A 22,104-nucleotide genomic window follows, 5' to 3' on the forward strand; every position below is an offset into this window, starting at 1 on the left:
GGAATTAGTGTGATTGTTAATACTGAATTATCTTCTGAAAAGGTTGTATCAATGTATAATTCCACTGTGAAATTATAAGATGATTCATTGTAGCATCGTCTCTACTGAGTGAAAGTCAGAAACATTACTGGTTAAGTAGGGTTGTAGTGAACAAAACCACTCAGTCCTTGAAATAAGCTTTAGTAGGATTTATTCAGTAAAAATAAAAAATGAAAGAAAATAACAATCAAATGCAGAGAGACACCTGTTCACGTAAGTGAGAAACTGATGACCCCAGCAGGAGCGCTAACAGGAACAGATACAGTCCAAAGAACAAAGAAATTATAATACAATCATTTGATTGGTTAGTCTTTGGTTGCGGTCACAAGAATGATGGGTTAGGAGGTGGGAAATGGACTTCTACTGGATAATAGGGTACAGAGATTTACAGTGATTGATTTCAAGGACTAAGTACAGAGGTTTTCAATCATAGTCACATGTCCTTCAGGTAGGGTCATAAAAACATCAGTGGTTGATGTTAAGCACCTCTAACCAGACATCTCAGGGATTTGTGATAACCATTCACTACCAGTGCCTCATTTCCCAGAAACAGCTTGTTAAAACAAAACCCTTTTAAATTGTTGGGAAACTTTTGATAAGGCTAGCTCCAGGACCTTTTCAAAACAGTTTTAATTGCATCTTTTTCATATACATTTCTTGGCCCACTTTACACAAAAAGACGCCAGTGTCAAGATTCCCTTCTTTAGAGTGTATTTCTTTTACATCCCGGCTTGACGCTAGAGACAAACACTCCTTCAGTTCCCATGGCTACTAGCAATTAAGGAGCCAGATATCAGGTGCCTGTGAAAAGTAACCCTGCTGAGAGCAGCTGGGCAAATAGAGTCCTGGGCAGGCACATGGAAAAAAAACAAAGAAAGCAGAGCTAGTTTAATTCAGCAAAAACTGAGTTTAATTCAGTCATTTAGTCTTGATCAAAAAAGCCTTCATGAACTCCTTTACAGTAGTATAAACAGAGTGCTTAGTGTATTTTTGGTTAATTTGCATTTTTTTTCATTTCCACCAAGCACAATCATTTCTAGTGGTTGATTACTAAGTTATATTTCCTATTTCAAGATGTACCTGTTCATGATTTTTGCCTACTTATCAACCAGTGATATGTTTTAGATACAGTTGACAGTACAAAGAATTTATCCTTATAGTATTGTATTTGATTCAATTATTTTTAGTGGGTTATTGTCTTTTTCTTCATTATTTTTTTTTAACATGTAGAATTTTGATATGTTATGGTGTCTGATCTCATATTTTTTAAATTTTATGATTCCTTTCACATCTGAGTTTAGAAATTCTTACTGATCAGAGGGCTAGCAAGCATATAATTGTACTTTCTTTAGTTTTTCTATGACTTAATTTTTAAAATATCTAATCTCCATCTCAAATTTATTTTGATTATGGTATGAGGTGACTGCTTAAACCAATCCCCCATTGTTAACCAATTATTCCCTCACTATTGCATTATGTTTGTTTCATTCTTGATTTGTGATGACTTCTTTATCATATGTTAAAATCTTTCTATAATAGAGTATGTTTCTCTACTATTTATTCATTTTGGCTATCCTTTTATTATTTTCTTATTCTATTGTTTTGTGGTAACTGCACCTTATATTATTCCTGCATTGTGGCCTAATATGTGGTTGGTTTTTGTGGCTGTTCAGTGGTGGTTATTAAAGAATATGTGTTCTTAGCTTACTGAGTAGTATGTTTGCGTGTCTGTCTCTCCATCCATTCAGACAGATATAAATACAAACACCCCCAGTGAATTAAATGTTATGCAAATATCATGTATTTATGCTTATTTTTTGTTAAATGATTTGATAGTATTTTAGTTAACCAGTGCTGCCATGACAGAAATACCACAAGTGGGTGGCTTTAACGAACAGAAATGAGTTTGCCATAGTTCTGAAAACTGAAAATCCAAATCAGGGTCTCAGCTGCATTGACTCCTCCTGTGAGCCTCTCTCCTAGCTTCTGGTGTCTTCTGGTGACCCGTGGAGTTCCTTGCTTATAGACAATCTTCACATGTCCTCTGTCTTCCCCTGTGTGTGTGTCTTTGTGTCTATTCTGTTCTTCTTATAACTCAGAAGTAATTAGGTTTAGGTACCACCCTACACTGGTATGACCTCAGTTGATTGGTTACATTACATTAGAATGCAGATTGGAAGGTTATTACATTACATTATGGATGGTGATTCCATTCTATTCCATTCCATTCCATTACGGAAGGTAACCTGTACCCAAAGTCAACTGATTTAATCACATGTAACTACTCCATGACAGCAACTAGGCTAGTATTTAGCCAAACCACTGAGAACCCTAGCCTATCCAAGCTGACACATAAAATTAACCATCACAGTATACCCCTTGTCAAGTTGGCACCATACACATCTCCTTAAGCCATACATAATCTCCAAATAAAGACAATAACAAAGCCATACATGATACAACTAACATGGGTACAACCAAAAACCCACTAATCTCTTTTCCAGAGAGGATGTGAAGTAAATAATCCTATGTTTTATGATAAGTAATGGGATAAGAGAAGGAAGAAAACAATGATCTTTGTAATACACACACACCCCTCAGGCACATTTGTAACAAAATAAGGAAGAAATACTCATAACAGTTACAGTTTCTGCAACGGTCACATGGTTGTAGCTAGTATTTATAACTGCCTTCTCCCGCTACCCATTCCAGCATCAACTTTAAGTACAGGGTCTCATCTTCTGAATCATTTCAATCAATTATGGACGGGACTCTAGATATGTTCCATCCTGGGGCAAAATTTCTCTCCTAGAATACAAATAATCTGCTTCCAAAGTACAGTGATGGAACAGGCACAGGATAGACATTCCCAGTCCAAATGGGAGAAATCACGCATACCAAGCAAGTTCAAAATTCAGCAGGGCAAATCTCAGTAGCTCTCATGGCTTGAAAATAATCCTCTGTTCTCCAGGCACATCTTGGCAATGGCCCCATTATCTAGACTCTGGACATTGGCTCATATATACTGTAGTCAGATTTTGAGAGGAGGCAGAGATAAACCATTGTGTTCAACATGCTGTGTTTAACCATAATCCTCTGGATTATTGTTTTAATCTGTTGATGAACTGTATGTATATATATATATATAAGTATTTTATATATAATTTTGGGATTTCTGATCTTAGATAATAGTTTGTTGTTGTCATTAGATGCCGTCGAGTTTTCAACTTAGAGCAACCCCGTGTGACAGAGTAGAATTGCCCCATAGGGTTTTCTAGGCTGCAGTCTTTACAGAAGCAGATCGCCAGGGCTTTGTCCTGTGGAGTCGCTGGGTGCGTTTGAACCACTGACCTTTCAGTTAGCAGCTGAGCACTTAACTGTTGCACCATGGCTCCTTAGTGATTAGTTTAGAGTGTTTTAATTTTGTGCTTTGAGAGTCAGTTTTTGGTACCAGGTTTCTGCTTATTTTTTAAAGTAAATTTAGTAGCTTTCTATCTTTTTTGTATTATGGAACAGGTTAGAACTTTAATAAAAGGTAAAGTTTTTAAAGAATTTAACAACAAATTATATGAGTACAGAACCTTTGAGGGGAAGTTATTAATAAATTTTTCAATTTATGTCTCAACTTTTGTTCTATAAGTTTTCTTTTTTGTTTGTATAAACTTTCAAAGTTTATATTTTTCAGAAAATCATTCTTTTCGCTGAGGTATTCACAGTTTATATTAGTACATAATTTTGCATGAGATTTTGGTATTTTTTTGTTTCTTTATTGGATGAGCTAGGACTTTATTTTACTTTGTATGCTCATTTGTTTTATTATTGCTGTTAGAGTTGCCCCATAAAATGATTTGGGTTTTTTAAATTACATTTAATCTTTATTGGTTATCTAATTAATTTCCTCAGTTATAAACACAAAACTAGAAACCATCTTTCTCCTAGTTTTGTTAAGACTGCTTTTTCCTTGAAATCTTAAGCTGAATGCTTTGTTTTATAAATAGTCTCTTATAATGCTATTGATTTCTTGATTTCTTTTAATGTATAGTTAGCTAGTATATTTTTAAAAACTAATGTTAAATAAAGAGGCAGCACATTAGAATCACCTGGGGAACTTTTAAAAATCCCCATGTCCAGTCTGCTTCCTTGACCAACTAAATTAGAATCCCTGGATGTGGGAGGCAGACATCAGTTATGTTTAAAAACCCCATGTGATTGCAATGGCAGCAAAGTCTGGAACCACTGCCCACAACCTTTTGCTCAGTGAGGCCTTCTGACCAACAGCTTTGGCAACATCTGCGAGCTTGTTGGAAATGTAGAATCTCAGACCCACTGAGTCAGAATCTGAACATTAACAAGATTCCAGGTGATTTGAAAATCACCTATACACATTAATTTGAAAACCATGTCTGTAAAGCAGATGTAGCAATCTAGGCCCCATGACCAACTTATGTAAATAGAATTCTACTGGAACACAGTCACGCCCATTCATTCACATATTGTCTACACCTGCTTTGTAACAGCAGCGCTGAGTAGTTGAGGCAGAACCAAAAATACCAACTATCTGCTCATTTGCAGAAACAGTTTGCAATGCTTCTCAACTTGATTACTCATTAGAATCGCCTCAGAACTTTAAAACTCTTTGTACCTGACGGTACCCCAGGTCCTTTAGATCAGTATCTCCGGGAAGAGAGAATATTAAGGGCATGGAGATGGGGGGTGGGACCCAGGCATCAAGAATTCTTAAAACTTCCAAATGTTCTGCATCCTACTTTGGTGAGTGGCATCTGGGGTCTTAAAAGCTAGCAAGCAAGTGGCCATCTAAGATGCATCAATTGGTCCCAGCCACCTGGAGTAAAGGAGAGTGAAGTACACCAAAGACACAAGGAAAGTATTAGCCCAAGAGACAGAAAGGGCCACACAGACCAGAGACTTCATCCGCCTGAGACCAGAAGAACCGGATGGTGCCCGCCTGCCACCGATGTCCGCCCTGACAGGGAACACAACAGAGAGTCCCGGGTGGAGCAGGATAAAAGTGGGGTGCAGAACTCAAATTCTAGTAAAAAGACCAGACTTAATGGTCTGAGACTGGGAGAACCCCGGAATGCATGGCCCCTGGATTCTCTATCAACCCAGAACCAAAATAGTTTCTGAGGCCAACTTTTCAGACAGGGATTGGACTGGACTGTGGGACATAAAGTGATATTCGTGAGGCATGTGCCTCTTACGTAAAGCAGATACAAGACACTAAACGGACAGCTTCTGTCCGGAGGTGAGATGGGAAGGCAGAGAGGGTTAGGAGCTGGTTGAATGGACATGGGGAATCAAGGATGGAATGGAGGCATGTGCTGTCACAGTATGGGGAGAGCAATTAGGGTCACATAACAATGTATGTATAAAATTTTTGTATAAGAGACTAACTTGAATTGTAAACTTTCACTTAAACTACAACAATAAAAAATTTTAAAAAACAAGAAAAAAAATGAATTCTTAAAACTTCCTAGGTTATTTAATGTGCAGCCAAGGTTCAAAGCCACTGCCCTAAAAGTAGAAAAACCAGAAACCAAACGCACTGCTGTCGAGTCGATTCCGACTCATAGCGACCCTGCAGGATGGAGGAGAACTGCCCCATAGGGTTTCCAAGGCTCAGCTGGTGGATTTGAACTGCCGACTTTTTTTTTGGTTAGCAGCCCAGCTCTTAACCACTGCACCACCAGGGCTCCAAAAATACAAAGAGAACATATAAATTCATTAAAAAATCTGTTTTCATGATGAAGATGACCTTTTTTGGATATTAAAATAAAAGAAACCGCATTGGAAGAACTGATTGATAGGACATTTGAACATATTACACATTTTAGAACGGAGTGGAGTAAACCTTAAGCAAACTTTTAGACTTCGGAAAAAATCTTTAAGAAAAATCATGAACTGTGGGAAATAATATATATGTATCTCCTCATTGTTAAAGAGCTCAAATAAAATGAGCACACAGGTAAACAGGCAAAAAAAAAAAAAAAAAATCAACCCCATTGCTGTCAAGGCAATTCCGACTCATAGTGACCCTATAGTGGCAAAGGCCACTATAAAGCAATTTAAAGAAGAAAATAAAATGATTAATTATAGGAAAAAATTAACTTGATTTGTTAATATAGAAAAGCAAAATAAAACACAAATGAGCCCCTATTTGGGGTCTATCAAATTGGGACTCTTCTTTTCTCTCCTCCCCCTTCCCTCTCCCTTCTTCTCCCTTCCACTCCCCACCCCTTCTCTCTTTCTTTCTTTCTCCATTACAATACTTAATCCAGTGGTGATTGTTATTAGCTGTCCTTGAGTCTGCCCCTGACTCATGGCAATGACCCATGCCCAACAGAATGAAACGCTTCCCAGTCCTGTACCATCTCTATGATCAATTGCATATCTGACTGTTGTGTTCCATTGGCTGATTTTCATAAGTAGATTGCCAGGCCTTTCTTTCTAGTTTATCTTAGTCTGGAAGTGCCACTGAAAGCTGTTCAGCATCATTGCAACATAAGCCTCCACTGACAGAGGGGTAGTGATGTAGGCAAATGGGCAAGTACATACTGATGGAAATGCAAATTGTTAGGACAGTTTGGCAAGACGTATGAAAGTGCTTATTTAAGTACTAACATTTGGAGTAGTAATTGACTAGGCAAAGTCTATATCACAGCAGTGGCTACAAGCTGGGGCTTTGTGGAATTAGACAAATGTGGGTTGAAACTTGGCTGCTGCTTGCACACAGTGTGCTGGATAAGTTACCCATTCTGTATATCCTGAGCTCTTTTTCTTCTGTTATATGGATTAAACTAGATACAATTAAAGGTTTTAGCATGTAGTAAGTAGTTTAACAAAGCTATTGTTAGGTGCCCTCAAGGTGGTTCCCACTCATAGCAACTCTGTGTAGAATAGAACAAAACACTTCCCGGTCTGTGCCATCCTCACAATTGTTGCTATGTTTAAGCCCATTGTTGCAGCCACTGTGTCAATCTATGTCATTGAGGTTCTTCCTCTTTTTCCCTGACGATCTACTTTACCAAGCATGATGTCTTCTTCCAGGGACTGGTCCCTCCTGATAACACCTCCACAGTACTGCCATTCTTGCTTCCAAGGAGCACTCTGGTTGTACTTCTTCCAAAACAGACCTGTTTGTTCTTCTGGCAGTCCATGGTATATTCAGTGTTCTTGGCCAACACCATAATCCAAAGGAGTCAATTCTTCTTCCCAAACCAAACCAAACCCATTGCCATTGAGTCAATTCTTACTCATAGCGACCCTGTAGTAGAACTGCCCCCATAGGGTTTCCAAGGAGCGCCTGGTGGATTCGAACTGCTGACCTTTGTGTTCTTCTTAGGTCTTCCTTATTCATTGCCCAGCTTTTGCATGCATATGAGGCGATTGAAAATATCATGGCTTGGGTCAGGTGCACCTTAGTCCTCAAAGTGACGTCTTTGTTTTCAGCACTCTCAAGAGGTCTTTTGCAGCAGATTTGTCCAACACAATACTTCGTTTGATTTCTTGACTGCTGCTTCCATGGGAGTTGATTGTGGATCCATATATGAAACCCATGACAACTTTAATATTTTCTCCATTTATCATAATGTTGCTTATTGGTCCAGTTGTGAGGATTTTTGTTTTCTTTATGTTGAGGTGTGATCCATACTGCAGGCTGTGGTCTTTGATCTTCATCAGTAAGTGCTTCAAGTCCTCTTCACTTTCAACAAGCAACATTGTATCATCTGCATATCACAGGTTGTTAATGAGTCTTCCACCAATCCTGATGCCATGTGCTTCTTTATATAGTCCAGCTTCTCTGATTATTTGCTCAGCATACAGATTAAATAAGTATGGTGAAACGATACAACCATGATGCACAACTTTCCTGATTTTAAACCACGCAGTATCCCCTGGTTCTGTTTGTATGATGCCTCTTGATCTATGTACACGTTCCTCATGAACACAATTTAGTGTTGTGGAATTCCCATTCTTTGCAATGTTATCCATAATTTGTTATGATCCACACAGTCAAATGCCTTTGCATAGTCAGTGCAACACAGGTAAACATCTTTCTGGTATTCCCTGATTTCAGCAAAGATCCATTTGACATCAGCAATAATATCTCTTGTTCCGTGGCCTTTTCTGAATCTGGCTTGAATTTCTGGCAGTTTCCTGTGGATGTACTGCTGCTGAATGATCTTCAGCAATATTTTACTTACATGTGATATTAATGATAATGTTGGATAATTTCCATGTTTTGTTGGATCATCTGTCTTTGGAATGGGCACGAGTATGGATCTCTCCCAATTGGTTGGAATAAATGAGTGAGGACCTCCAGTGTTGCATGAGTTTGTTGAAACATCTCAATTTGTATTCCATCAATTCCTGGAGTCTTGTTTTTCACCAGTACTTTCAGTGCAGCTTGGACTTCTTCCTTTAATACCATTGGTTCTTGATCGTATGCTACCTCCTGAAATGGTTGAATGTCAACCAATTCTTTATTTTTTTTTTATTGTACTTTAGATGAAGGTTTAGAGAACAGTTTCTCATAAAACAGTTAGTACACTTATTGTTTTATGACCATGGTTAACTCAACCAATTCTTTTTTGTGCAGTAACTCTGTATTCCTTCCATCATCTTTTGATGCTTCTTACGTTGTTTAATATTTTCCCTATAGAATCCTTTAACATTGCAACTTGAGGCTTGAATTTTTTCTTCAGTTCTTTCAGCTTGAGAAATGCTAAGCATGTTCTTCCCTTTTGGTTTTCTAACTCCCAGGTCTTTGCATATTTCATTATAATACTTTACTTTGTCTTCTCGAGCCGCCCTTTGAAATCTTCTATTCAGCTCTTTTACTTCATCATTTCTTCCGTTCGCTTTAGCTGCTCTGCGTTCAACAGCAAGTTTCATAGTCTCTTCTGACATCCATTTTGGTCTTTTCTGTCTTTCTAATTACCTTTTGCTTTCTTCATGTTTGATGTCCTCGATGTCATCCCACAACTCGTCTGGTCTCCAGTCATTAGTGTTCAGTGTGTCAAATCTATTCTTGAGATGGTCTCTAAATTCAGGTCGGATGTACTCAAGGTCATACTTTGGCTCTCGTGGAAGTGTTTTAATTTTTTTCAGCTGCAACTTGAAAGCACATGTGAGCAATTAATGGTCTGTTCCGCAGTTGGCCCCTACCTTTGTTCTGACTGATGATATTGAGCTTTTCCATCATATCTTTCCACAGATGGAGTAGATTTGATACCTTTGTTTTCCATCCGATGAGGTCTATGTGTATAGTCATCATTTATGTTGTTGAAGAAAGGTATTTGCAATGAGAAAGTCATTCATCTTGCAAAATTCTGTCATGCGATCTCCAGTGTTGTTTCTGTCACCAAGGCCATATTTTCCAACTACCAATCTTTCTTCATTTCCAGCTTTCTCATTCCAATCACCAGAAATTATCAGTGCATCATGATTGCATGTTTGATCAATTTCAAACTTCAGAAGTTGGTAAAAATCTTCAATTTCTTTATCTTTGGTATTAATGATTAGTGCCTAAATTTGAGTAACAGTTGTATTAACTGGTCTTCCTTGTAGGTATACAGGTATTTTCCTGTCACTTACAGCACTGTACTTCAGGATAGATCTTGAATTTTCTTTTTGATGATGAATGTGACACCATTCCTCTTCAATTTGTTATTCCCACCATAGTAGACCATGTGATTGTCTGATTCAAAATGGCCAATACCAGTCCATTTCAGCTCACTAATGCCTAGGATATTGATCTTTACGTGTTCATTTCATTTTTGACGACTTCCAATTTTCCTAGATCCATGCTTCATACGTTCCATGTTCCAATTATTGATGGATGTTTGCAGCTGTTCCTTCTCATTTTGAGTCTTGCCGCATTAACAAGTGAAGATCCTGAAAGCTTGACTCCATCACGTCATTATGGTCAACTCTAATTTGAGGAGGCAGCTCTTACCCCTTCCAACCTGAGGAGCTCATCTTCCGGCACTATATCAGACAATGTTCCGCTGCTATTCATTAGGTTTTCACTGGCCAATTTTTTCAGAAGTAGACCACCAGGTTCTTCTTCTTAGTCTGTCTTAGTCTGGAAGCTCCTCTGAAACCTCTCCACCATGGGTGACCCTGCTGGTATTTGAAATACCATGACATAGCTTCCAGCATCACAGCAACATGCAAGACACCACAGTATGACAAACTGACACATGCTTGTTGGTTAAACATATTAGATGATCAATAATAATATATGTACATCACTGTCAATGATTTTAAGTAACACTATATACAAAGTGTGTGTGTGTGTGTGTGTGTGTCTTTGTCTTTCTGGGCTTTTTACTCCATCTTGCTCACTTTTCTGTGGAGTCATGTACCAATCCTATGCTGTTTTAATTCTAATAGCTTCTTATGATGAAAGTATCATTTGTTGAGTATCTCCCATAGGTAGACATTTATTATCAGAATATTTAATCTTGTGGTATACAAACCTTCAAGTCAGGTTTCAATACCCATTGTACAGCAAAGAAAACTAAGTTATAGGGAAGTTAAACATCTTACCTCAAATCACCCAAATTTGGAAGCGAAGTCTGTTTGACAACAATGTCTCTACTCTTTCTTCTCCACACACTGTAAACTTCAATTTTCTTATTTTTAAAAATTCCATCTGTATGTACTTTTTGTGAAAAGAAACAAAGGAATTACATAGGAATTGATTGAATATACATACATGGGGACGATGAAATAGTAATCAATCGAGACCTACTCTCTTCCTAGGTGGTCGTCTTGATGCTGCGCAGTTTAGTTTTCTATCATATACATTCTGTACCTTTCTTGTTAGACTTAGTCGTAAATATTTTACATTTTTCTTCACCTTAGGAGTGGGATTCTTCATTATATTTTTTCACAGTCTATTGCTAACATACAGGGAAGATACTGATTTTTTAATATTTATTTTATAATTGCAGAACTTACCGTACCTTGCTATCCGCTGGAAATTCTAACATTTCCCTTTCTCAACTCCCCTGCTTCCCCCATCAGAAGTCCATATCTTTTTGTCTACTCCATCTCTATTCCTACCTCGTTTCCTTTTGTTATGACATTGATGAGAGCAAACACTGTGGGAGGGGATGTTATTTTCTGACCCTAACGTTAATTAGCATGCCTCTGATGATTCATTTAAATATGTTGTCATCTCTTGGTTTGAAACAGGTTTTTAAACATCATGAGGTACTAAGATGATTTTAAGAAAAACGAATGTTAACACTTACAAAAAGCTAAGTTGATCTCATGGATTTTCTCCTCTGATATATCTTTTGGCACAACTAATTAGAATGGTAGATTTATTTACTAATATTTAACCATTCTTGCGTTTCTGCAATAAATTTTCTCATCTTTCAGGCCGGGTACCCTAAAAATAGGGAGCCCTGGGTGGTGCGGGTGGTTCATGTGCTCAGCTGCTAACCCAAAAGATTGACCACTTGAGTCCACCCAGAGGTCCTTGGAGGAAAGGCCTGGCAATCTACTTCCAAAAAAATCGTCATTGAAAACCCTATGGAGCACAGTTCTACTCTGACACAGATGGGGTCACCAGGAGTCAGAATCGACCCAATAGCAACTGGTAACTCTAAAAGCAGAGGCTGAGATCTGCAAGCGGGAAGGTTGTTGGGGAGTGCTCTCGGAAACAGCACCTGTGAGAGGAACTGAGAGGAAAGCAAGTTCCAGTCATGATGCAACTGGTCCCCTGGGGCAGGTCTGCAGCTGGGATGGTGCTTCAGAGTTGTCCCAAATTCAGGCAAGGTAGCTTGTCTTCTGGGGGCCACCTCAGGGAGGGGGTGCAACCCTCTGGGAGGCAGCTTCCAGGAGCAGAGGGCAAGTTCCATAGCAGACCAGCTGAATGGGGCAGCCTGAAGACGAGATCTGGGTGGCACCCTACTGTATCCACTACATCTCATGTGAATTATTCTTTTAATATAGTCTCAGATTTGATAATGCTTGTATTTTATTTAGGATTATTGTAGTTAATCATCATTGAGATGAGCCTGTTTTATTTTACTTTTTTTTTTTTAATGTGTGAGGTAATGCCAGCTTTCTAAACCAATTTAAAACACAGAAAAAGAGACATTCAGTCAGTTTTTACTACTTGAGAATTGAGAAGTTCTCTTTTTCTTGATGGTTTAAAGAAATTCACTTGTAAAACCATCTGGACCTGGAATTTTGTTTTGGTGGGGGGATGTAATTCATGTTTTTTTGATGCTTTCAAATTTTCTTCTTCTCAACTCTGTTCTAGACATTTTATTTTTCCAAGAAAAGTCATTTTATTTCAGAGTTTAAATATATTAGAACAAATAATAATAACATAGGATTATAATGCAGAGAAGGCACTTTGTCTCTTCGGTATTTCCCTTCCCACCTCCCCCTTTTCTTGGCCTCTGTGTGTAACGAGGTTGCTATCTGTACTCGTCTGGGTTCTGTCTAGATGTAGCGGGAGTGACCATTGGCTAAGGCTGAGCCCTGGTTAGGCTACTTTATATTTCCCAAGAGTGTCAGCACGGACCTCTGTCAGGAGAGCTCTCAGAGCTCATGGCTTTCCTCAGAATTCTGAATGCGGGTCATTTAACCTTTAACTATCTGCCATCTGTCTCAAGAGTCTGATTCATTCTTTCAATTCAGCAGTATTTCCTGAGCATTCAACCTTATGCCAGGCATACTTAAAACAAAACAAAAACCTGTTGCCATCAAGTCAATTCCAACTCATAGTGACCTTATAGGACAGAGTAGAACTGCCCCGTAGGGTTTCCAAGGAGCGACGGTGGATTCAACTGCCGACCTTTTGGTTAGCCGTAGCTCTTAACCACTAGGTACTGGAAATACAACCTTGAACAAAACAGACATCAGTCCCTCCTCCCCTCATGCAGCTGACATTGTAGATAAGGAGACAAAAATTAAATAACACAAACAAGTACGATATTAATGCTTCATGCTAAGGAGAAAAATAATCCAGGCAAGGGGAATACAGAGCTCCAGAGGTGGTGTAAGAGGAGTTTCAGTTTTTGGTAGGATAGCCAGGGAAGGCTTCTCTGAGAGAATGACATTTGAATAAACACCTGAAGGAGATGAGGGAGTGAACCATGAAGACATCTTGAGAAAGAGTGGTCCAGGCAGAGCATGTGCAAAGGCCCTGAGGCAGGAGCATGCCTGCATATTCAAGAAGCACTGAAGAAGACATTGACATTGGGAGAAAGAAGGAGGAGGAGGAGGTAGAAATAAGATCCAAAAGGAAACGGGAAGGGGGGTGGGGGTAGGTGGTGCGGAGTTACTTTAGGTCCTTGAAAGACTTAAACATTTTTGAGTAGAGGAGCATTGTGATCCATTTTACCTCTTAACAGGCTCATTCTGGCTGCTGTGTTGAGAATAGACCATCAGGGATCAAGCGCAGGAGGCTATTAGGAAGCTGTTGGTGTGAACTCAACCGTTTCTCCAGATAGTCTGGGTTGATCTAAGGACAAAATTTAGAGTAATGTTTTTAACCCATGGAGAACTTTTTCTACTTGCTTGTGTTAATGGTGGTGCAGTGGTTAAGAGCTCAGCTGCTGACCAAAAGGTTGGCCGTTTGAATCCACCAGCCACTCCTTGGAAACTCTATGGGGCAGTTCTACTCTGTCCTATAGGGTTGCTATGAGTCAGAATCAACTCAATGGCAACAAATTCGTTTTTTTGGCTTTTTTGTTAATAAAATCCAATGCCATGAAGATGGCCAGTACAAGACAATCATAAACAAAGCCCATCATTGTTCACCCCATGAGAATGTTGTTCCTACATCATCCTGGGTTACCTTTGTGGGGAATAGTGTCTCTCTGATCTCCCTGCTGGGGAAAGTGGTCCTCCTGAGAACCAGCTTTTCTCTATACGCAGTTAATCTTGTGGTGTTTCCCTGCTTGCTTTTGTTGAGAAGGGGCTCAGAGCTAGATCTGCAATGGCCTGCTGCCTTTATTTTTTCTTGCCCTTATTTTATATACCTTGATTTAAAAAAAAATATTTTATTCTGTTATATTTTTTTGAGTCACTTTAAAATGTGGCAAGCTAAAAATAAACAATCCTATAGGAGGCATCATTTAAAAGTAAAAATAAAGAAATCTAGTTCTAAGTTTTGGTCATTTGTGTCCTATTTTTCTTTCCCTAAATGAGAAAAATATATATGCATATGCAGGATTTTCAGGATTAAACCATTGGTGACTAAGATATTACTAATGTATCTTTATATGCTTGAGTGATTTCAGTGCTAACTGCCAGCCTTTTTCTACCTCGGATTTCTTTAAATTTAGTGTAAATCTCATAGCAGTATGCATCATGGTGCCCACGTGGCAGTCTAGGTTGGGCTGTATGCTTAGGACCAGCAGCAGAGTTTGTTAACAATACACTTCCCAACCCCCCTTTCCTGTCCCCTGGATTATGATTTAGTAGATCTAGAGAACATCTTTGAAAAATTTTGTCACAAATGGAGCAAGTGACATATCTTCTGAGACCTTGGATATTTGAATATTACCCCCCCCACACACACACACACACTCATACGGAGCCCTGGTGGCTCAGTGGTTAAGAGCTCAGCTGCTAACCAAAAGGTCAGCAGTTCAAATCCACCAGTGCTCCTTGGAAACCTTATGGGGCAGTTCTACTCCATCCTGTAGGATCACTATGAGTCAGAATCGACTTGACGGCGATGGGTATATATAACCCATCGACGCTGTAGGACGGTGGTGTAGAACTGCTGCATAGGATTTCCAAGGTTGTAATCTTTACGAGAGCACCACATCTTTCTCCTGCTGAGTGGCTAGCGGGTTCGAGCCACTGAGCTGACAGTTAACAGCCAAGCTTTAGCCCCTGCACCACCAGGGCTCCTTATATTTTAATTGGGCGGTACTTAGAGTTTTGAGACCCAAGATTTTTGTTATCTTTACTATTTAATAACCACTTAACTGGGTATAAAAATCTTGGGTCTCAAAATTCTGAGTGTTGCTCGATTATTGTTTAACATATTGTTCTAGAGAGCAATATGATGTTAGTTTCATTAATGGCATCTATTTCCCCACCGCTGCCCCGCCACCACTGCTTTTATGATGTCAACAGATTTAATACTTGAAATCTGAAAAGAAAAAAAAAGCAGATACTTCTTGGTATTGGTCTCTAAGAGTTGGTCATTAATTTTACCTTTTAATCTCAAGACATTTTTTCCTATCTAGAAAGTTATTTTCTATTATGCTCCAGCCATTCCTTATGATCCTTGTGTTGTTTTTACTTCTCTTTGGGACACATTTTATTCACAGGCTGGATCTCTGTGATCTCCATTCCATTTCTAACTTCTTCAGTTTCATCTTTTTTCTTCCTTTTCCATGTTTCCTCTGCTCTCTGAGATGACTTCTCAGTTTTGTAAACTGCATCAAGTTCAGTTTCCGGCAGTGTTAAGCCCACCTTCCATCAGTGTTGATACGACTGTGTTTTTAGCTCCTGAGCCTTTTCATTTCCTCAGTATCCCCTTCTCAGCTCTGCATTTTCTGTGCTTAGTCTGCTCGTAGCACATAGGCTACTCTAAGCCACCACAACTCCTGGCATTTTTCAGAGATGAAATCCGCCCAGACAACTAGGTAACTTAGAAAGAAGTCTTTAAATCAGAGACTGACAATTGAGAACCCTCAATAAACTAGGCTTTCCTCACCAGACCTTCTCCTAAAGTGGCCCCAAACAGGCCACCCTTTATTAGAGACTCAGTCTACCAATCTGAGATTTAACTAGCCAAGAATCAGAATGAAGGAGCACACCCAAATGACCGGAGGGGCGAGCTTCTGTAAGAACTTCGCGTCCCTTCAGCCCTGGCTGCTGTAAATCAGATAGCGGACTGCAGACATTAACCCCTTGCATTGAAAATGATGCATCTCTGTTTTGTTTCTTTTCCAGGTTTGAGATTCTTAAGAGCTCTCAGACTGATACAGTTTTCAGAAATTTTGCAGTTTCTGAATATCCTTAAAACAAGGTAAGATTGCTCTTCATCATTGTTTTCCCTCATTCCAGTCCCCAGTGCCAGGGTTTAAATATTAGGTGTGTTTGCTTTCACCACAATCAAATTAGAGTTCTGCTATTCACAGAAATAGTCATCTGAGACAGAGATGATGGGGAGGTAGCAGAGTTGCGTTTGGGGCTGCTGTCATCTGTAGGGCTGTGGGAACTGTGGGGCAAAGAGAGAGAGCCAGCTGTGCGTGAAGAAGGTGGGACGGTTTTGGGGGGAAGTGTGGCTGTCATCTGGGTACTGTGCGGGTTGCTCGGAGTTCAGCTATGGCGTGCACATGGATGCTACACAGCAGATGAGGGATAGGTTTGCTCATTGATTGGGAAGTTCTTGCTGCCAGATTCTGAATCGCCCCTTTATTACATCACTAAATAAGAAATTGAACCTGGCCATAAAAGCAATAGAAGCAATGCTCTTTGCCAGGCAATCACAAACCTCATACGGCAAACAGAAAATCATTTCATTTCAGAGTACATTTTAGATGTTCATTTTATATCCAGTGTAGTCCCTGGGGCTTGCTCTATGAATTGCCTTTGGGGGAAAACCTAAAAACCTCCCACCGCAGACACGATGATGGCGTCTGTTAACTGTGTTATGATCCGGAAAACAGCTGTTCCAGGAGGAAGGATCCCCCCGAGGGTCCCTCTTCTGATGACCTGCTGGCTCACAGGGCTGGCCTGAAACCGGGACTGTTGTGATGAATAAACTAATCAAAGAGCTTAGACGTACTCTAATGGAGAATAACTACAGGTCATAAATTCCTCTTATAGGAAATTACACTTGAGAAGCTCACTTCTAATGCTCCGTTTCCTCTCTTGTTGGCTTTAATGTGGTTGATGAATGCTTAAAAATAGGACACCTCTGTATTTTTTATTTATAATTAACATACCTGCATTTTTGAGGACTTGGATTCAGCACTGTTTTCCCAGGAACGGAAGCTGGGCTTCAGCCTCCGGAATCTGACACATCCAACAAATGCAGCCGACTGTCAGCTTGCCTCTTGGGTATTATCTCTGTATTTTGTTTGGTTTTAATTCCAAATTGGTTTCCCCTCCTCAACTCTGCATCTATGTGAATGTGAGGTAAATTCACTTCCTATTAGCCAAGTTAAAAAGAGCATCTGATGCCATCAAAGTCTTTTATAGTGTGTCCAACCACCCTTCCCATTTCATTAACCTGAGGGCAGAATTGATTGGTCCTCTTTTTAATAGTCCGTAATATTGGCGCAGTGGTTAAGAGCTACAGTGAGCTATGGCTGCTAACCACAAGGTCAGCATTTTGAATCTACTAGCTGCTCCTTGGGGGAAACTCTGCGGGGCAGATCTACTCTGTCCTGTAGGGTCACTATGAGTCTGAATCGACTTGACGGCAATGGGTTTTTTGGGTTTTTAGTATTATTAATATATAGTAGATTTTGTGTTCTATGCACTGGACTCATATTACTCTTTAAATTTAAAATATCTACAAAGCTAGCAATAACCATTTTTGCCTTATATCATATTTGCTCCGCTGACCTGTATTTTTAAATGTGGAATCAGTAGGTGCTCAGTCACAAGCCCAGAGGCTTGTTCTTAAGAGAAACTTCTTTTTTTCTACTGGGGATGTTGTTGTGTGGAACCATCCACACTCTGTATGGTATAGTGCCTCTCTCTCCCTATTTCGTGTTTACCTCATAAATTAGAGGGATTTTTATTTTCTAACACTAGCATTTTAAGAAGGCTCCATGACTCTGAGGAATAATGTGGAAAGGCCTATATTCTTGCCCTCCTTGTATACCTGGGGGTTCTTGATGGACTTTGGAGAATGTTGGGCCATCTGATAAAATATCATTTTTGGCCTTTGGCTAGGAGTGCCACCAATTTCCTATTCCTTGGAAAAGATTCCTTTCCTTTGGTTACAGGGAATTTTGCTGGTATCCCTGGTGAACAGTCCACCTGATAACTAACTAGATTTATGGGTGGTTCATTCTCCCAGCATGGAGAGGAGAAAGCTGAAGCGCCCTCTAGGGAAAGAGGGCGGCCCCTAGGGGGGCATGGTGGAGTTGCAGGCTGCTTGGGAGTCTGCCGTCAAACCCCCAGCAGCATTTCCCCAGCGCTCACTTTTCATTAAATCAAACTCCTATTGTCAGAGGGCGCTTTTCCTCACAACCCAACAACTCGGATTTTCCAAGTTCCTCTTGCTTTTGTGTACAACCAGCTGATTAAGTTAATTCAACAAACCTGAGGTGAGCACCTGTTTGGGCCCGCACTGAGGCAGGGGTTGGGATGGGGCCAGCTATCAGCGGTCACTGTCGGGGAGCTCAGACTGACCGCCAGGCAGTGGGGTTGGTGCTAACCAGGCCCACCCAGGGGTTACATGGCGCGGAGAAGAGTGAGCCCTGAGTTGTGAGTTCTGGGGCAATCAAGGATCTTCTGAAGGAAAAGGGGGCGTTTTAGGTAAGGCTGTAGAGAACGGGTTTTCCTGGTAGGGCTGAGGGTGGAGGATGTGAGGGTGGGTGGTGGGGCAGTCAAGGAAGCCATGCATGTGCACTTGTGCAGAAGGCACAGGGTCAGAGCACCTGGAAGCTGGGGGAACTGGGAATCATTGAGCTCCTGGAGGTTGGGGCTCTGGGGTGGAATGAAGGGAGATGAGGTTAGGATGGTAGAGACAGGGGCCAGATCTCCAGGCATGGATTAAAACTCCATTTAATTTTAAGAACTCCGCAGGCTTTAGAGCAACTGTGCGAGCCCATTCTCTTCCAGGCGCCTGGCTCATCTCGGCCGCAGCCTCCCGTGCAGCCTCAAGCACAGATCTGAGAAACGGAAGCCTTGGTTTTCGCAGGGCGTCCGGCTTTCCACGCTTCTCTCCTGGCTGCTCTGGACTGTGCTACTCTCACAGTGACCTCAGAGGAGAGTGGGTGCAGCCACGTAATCACCGCGAGGGAGATTTTGTCTGGCTTTCTCTGGTGGCAGATCCCTGCCAGCCTGTGGTGTTAGGTAGGCATGGAGGCCTTGAAGACAGGATTTGAAATAATGATTTGAAATTGCTGTCTCATGCAGTTCTTCAGCTGCCTCGCTTGGCCAAGAGCTGGAAGAAACAGGGCAGAGAAGCATATGGGGAAAGAGGGAGAGTGTAAAGAACTAAGAGGACAGAGAGAGAGGAAACCAAAGTGAACAGGATGGCAGAGAAAACGTAGATGCAAGAGGAGAGTCACATGTACGCGGCCAGCATCAGGGCCGTTCCCGAACAGCAAGCCGAGCAAAAACCAGTTGCTGCTGAATGACGATGAGCTCATGAGTGTCAGAGGAGAACTGTGCTCCATAGAGTTTTCAGTGACATATTTTTTCAGAAGAAGATCGCCAGCCCTTTCTTCTAAGCCATCTCTGGGCAGATTCAAACTCCAGCTTTTTGATTAGCAGCCAAGCGCGTTAACCGTTTGCACCAGCCAGAGACTCCAGAAGGGCCTAACAGATTCTATCCTGAAAATGATGTGTTGAAGGAAGACTGGGGACTCCATGTAATTGCCTGAGCTGTTGGTAGTTTTTTGGCAAGCAGACATGTAGGTGATAGGACACTTATTCTAAGCTCAGAATAAAGTAAGCAGCTGTGTTAAGAGACTGTGATTCTACATCTCCTTTAATGTGGCGAATATTAAGGACTTAACACAGATTACCTAGTATTTTTGAAAATGCAAATAACCTTGTTGTTTATTAAATATTGTATATTAAAATAAAATATACTCATTGTAAAAATTTCAGTAATATAGAAAAGCATGAAGTATAAAGTAAAATTGGCCCTATAGCACCCCACTTTGGGAGAATCATTACCAATATTCCACCATGTTGCTTTTACCGCCACAGAGCATTCCAAGTATGTGTGCACCATCAGCTGTCATTTACCGCCACAGAGCATTCCATGTATGTGTGCACCATCATCTGTCATTTACTGAATACAGTTTTTTTGCGCATTTTGAGAACTAAAATCACTGTATTACGTGTATGACCTCAGAAAGGGCTCCGATATAAAGTGCTTAAAAAAGAGGATTTGATATGGAAACTGGAAAGAAGGTGGTGGGTAGAGGCCAAATCCTGAAGGCTCTTCGGTGTTAATGGATTTTACTCCAAGGACGAGAGAGTCATTGAAGGACGTTAAGCAGAAGAGGGACATGGTCAGATTTACATTTTAGAAAGATTCACAATTCCACCAGTTGTGTAGAGAGTGGGTTTGATGTGTATAAGACTACAGACCAGACCCGTGTGAAGGAGAGGGGGTTATGGAGGAAATGGTCCAGGCAAGAGTATCAGAGAATATAGCCTTCGGCAGTGGAAGTCAGGACAGAGATGAGGAGGTGGGATCTAGAGACATTTAAGAGAGAGAGTTGACGGGACTTGACTTCACATCACTCTGTGTCTTATGGTCCAGACCATTCGCCTCAGTGTGAGATAGTCCATGTGACTTTTGGGGTGGGGGGTGATATTTTACATCTGTCCAGCAATAGTAACAATAAAACAAAAAAGGCCATTGGCACCTGACTGTACCCTCAGCCAGATACAAAGATGAAAAGAGGGAGCAAGCAGAACAGGGACAAATTTGTGCTTCTTTGTGGAAAGTGGATGACATTTCAGTGTTAACCAAAATATGTCTTGTGAAATACAGTGACAGAGCAATGCTGACCTCAACAGCTCTGGGCTTACAGCTGGAATCTCAGAAGGACACAGACTTTCTCCCAGTATCCGTGGAGTCCTGGACAAGGTCTCTGATGGCCCTACAAGGACCCTATGTCCACTCTTTAATGATTCGCTGTCCACTGATGTGAGTGACTCTGATGGCCAATGAGAACTCATGGAATGGAAGCACAAGGAAGATGTCCTTTCTGTGGGTCAGGTTTTCATGATGAGGTGACAATCCATTCCTTTCTCAAGGAATGGGAATGTGCGTAGAATCCATATTAGAATGATTCTAATCATTGGAAACTTCACATTTGGTCCAAACCTCTGGGCTTGACCACAATAGCTATGAATATCTCCAGTGGCTCCTTTTTGCCAGCAGAGCACACAACCCTGCCCCTGCCACCCGCCTCTGCCTTTCCAAGGAGCCCTACTGAGCTTGGTAAGGTTTGAATCTCAGAGTATGGAGCAAATCCAGCAAGGGTTAATCTTGCATCTTTTGCTCATAGCTTTCAAATGATTGCCTGGTTGTAGAATTTAATTTGGAAAGCAAATTCCTAATACTAGGAATCTGTAATGATACTGATGTCATAAAAATAATCAGATTTCAGTGCTGAACATGGGCTGTTTCAGCAACAGTGATTAAATGTACTACACACAGCAAGAGCTCCCTTAAGCACTGTTAATATCGCTGTAACAATCATTTAGAGATTAATAATCACCATATTTAGGTCGTTTTTCCAAAGCCCCAAGAGGCTTAGAGACTCCAATAGGTTTAATGTCTCAAGAGGGCTCCAAATGGTTGTTGTTGGGGCACTGATTTGCTCAGGCCTCAAGGATCCAAGAGTATGTAAGCGAATCAACTTTGTACTTAATTATCCTCTGAGAAAATGAACAACACATACTTCTCAGAGATTTCTCCCTTTGCTACTGGCTACCCATTCGTCATCTATTGCTCACGGTCTAATCTTAGATCACATCTCAGAGGGCTTACAAAGTAGAGGCTGGCGAGTATTTTTCGCTCTATTTCACATTGACCAAGCACCCATTGGAAGTGCCGATTTGAAGGGCAGTTATTATAATCTGGCAACTCTGGAAAGATGGCGTGGACATTTTTGTTGTTTTTCTAGCCTAAGTTTTTGAACCAGAAGGAAGCCTTTCCACACATTTGAAAAGATCAGTCTTACTCACAAAATTGAAAATGTATTCTTATTCTTTCCCTGAACTCCATCAGAATCAACTCTGGAAAGCGAAGACCACAGGTCTCTCTGCTCAGTTACGTAAAAGAAAAAAAATAAGAGAAAAAGGAAAACTGGACTTTGGCATCATGCTTGTCCTAGAACC

The 22,104-nt window shown here is 40.6% G+C and overlaps 1 protein-coding gene across 29 annotated transcripts in view; it reads left to right on the forward strand.

Moving 5' to 3' along the window:
- Nucleotides 1-22,104, forward strand: part of KCNMA1 (potassium calcium-activated channel subfamily M alpha 1) — a 915,613-nt gene that overhangs the window by 575,877 nt on the left and 317,632 nt on the right. For all 29 annotated transcript variants that reach the window (XM_023737654.1, XM_023737655.1, XM_004383187.1 and 26 more), the window contains one exon: nucleotides 16,006-16,081. In XM_023737654.1, the coding sequence (XP_023593422.1) occupies nucleotides 16,006-16,081 (76 nt within the window). The remainder of the gene's footprint in view (nucleotides 1-16,005; nucleotides 16,082-22,104) is intronic.

The sequence above is a fragment of the Trichechus manatus genome, unplaced genomic scaffold (assembly GCF_000243295.1).
Source record: "Trichechus manatus latirostris isolate Lorelei unplaced genomic scaffold, TriManLat1.0 scaffold00106, whole genome shotgun sequence".
Classification (NCBI taxonomy): Eukaryota; Metazoa; Chordata; class Mammalia; order Sirenia; family Trichechidae; genus Trichechus; species Trichechus manatus.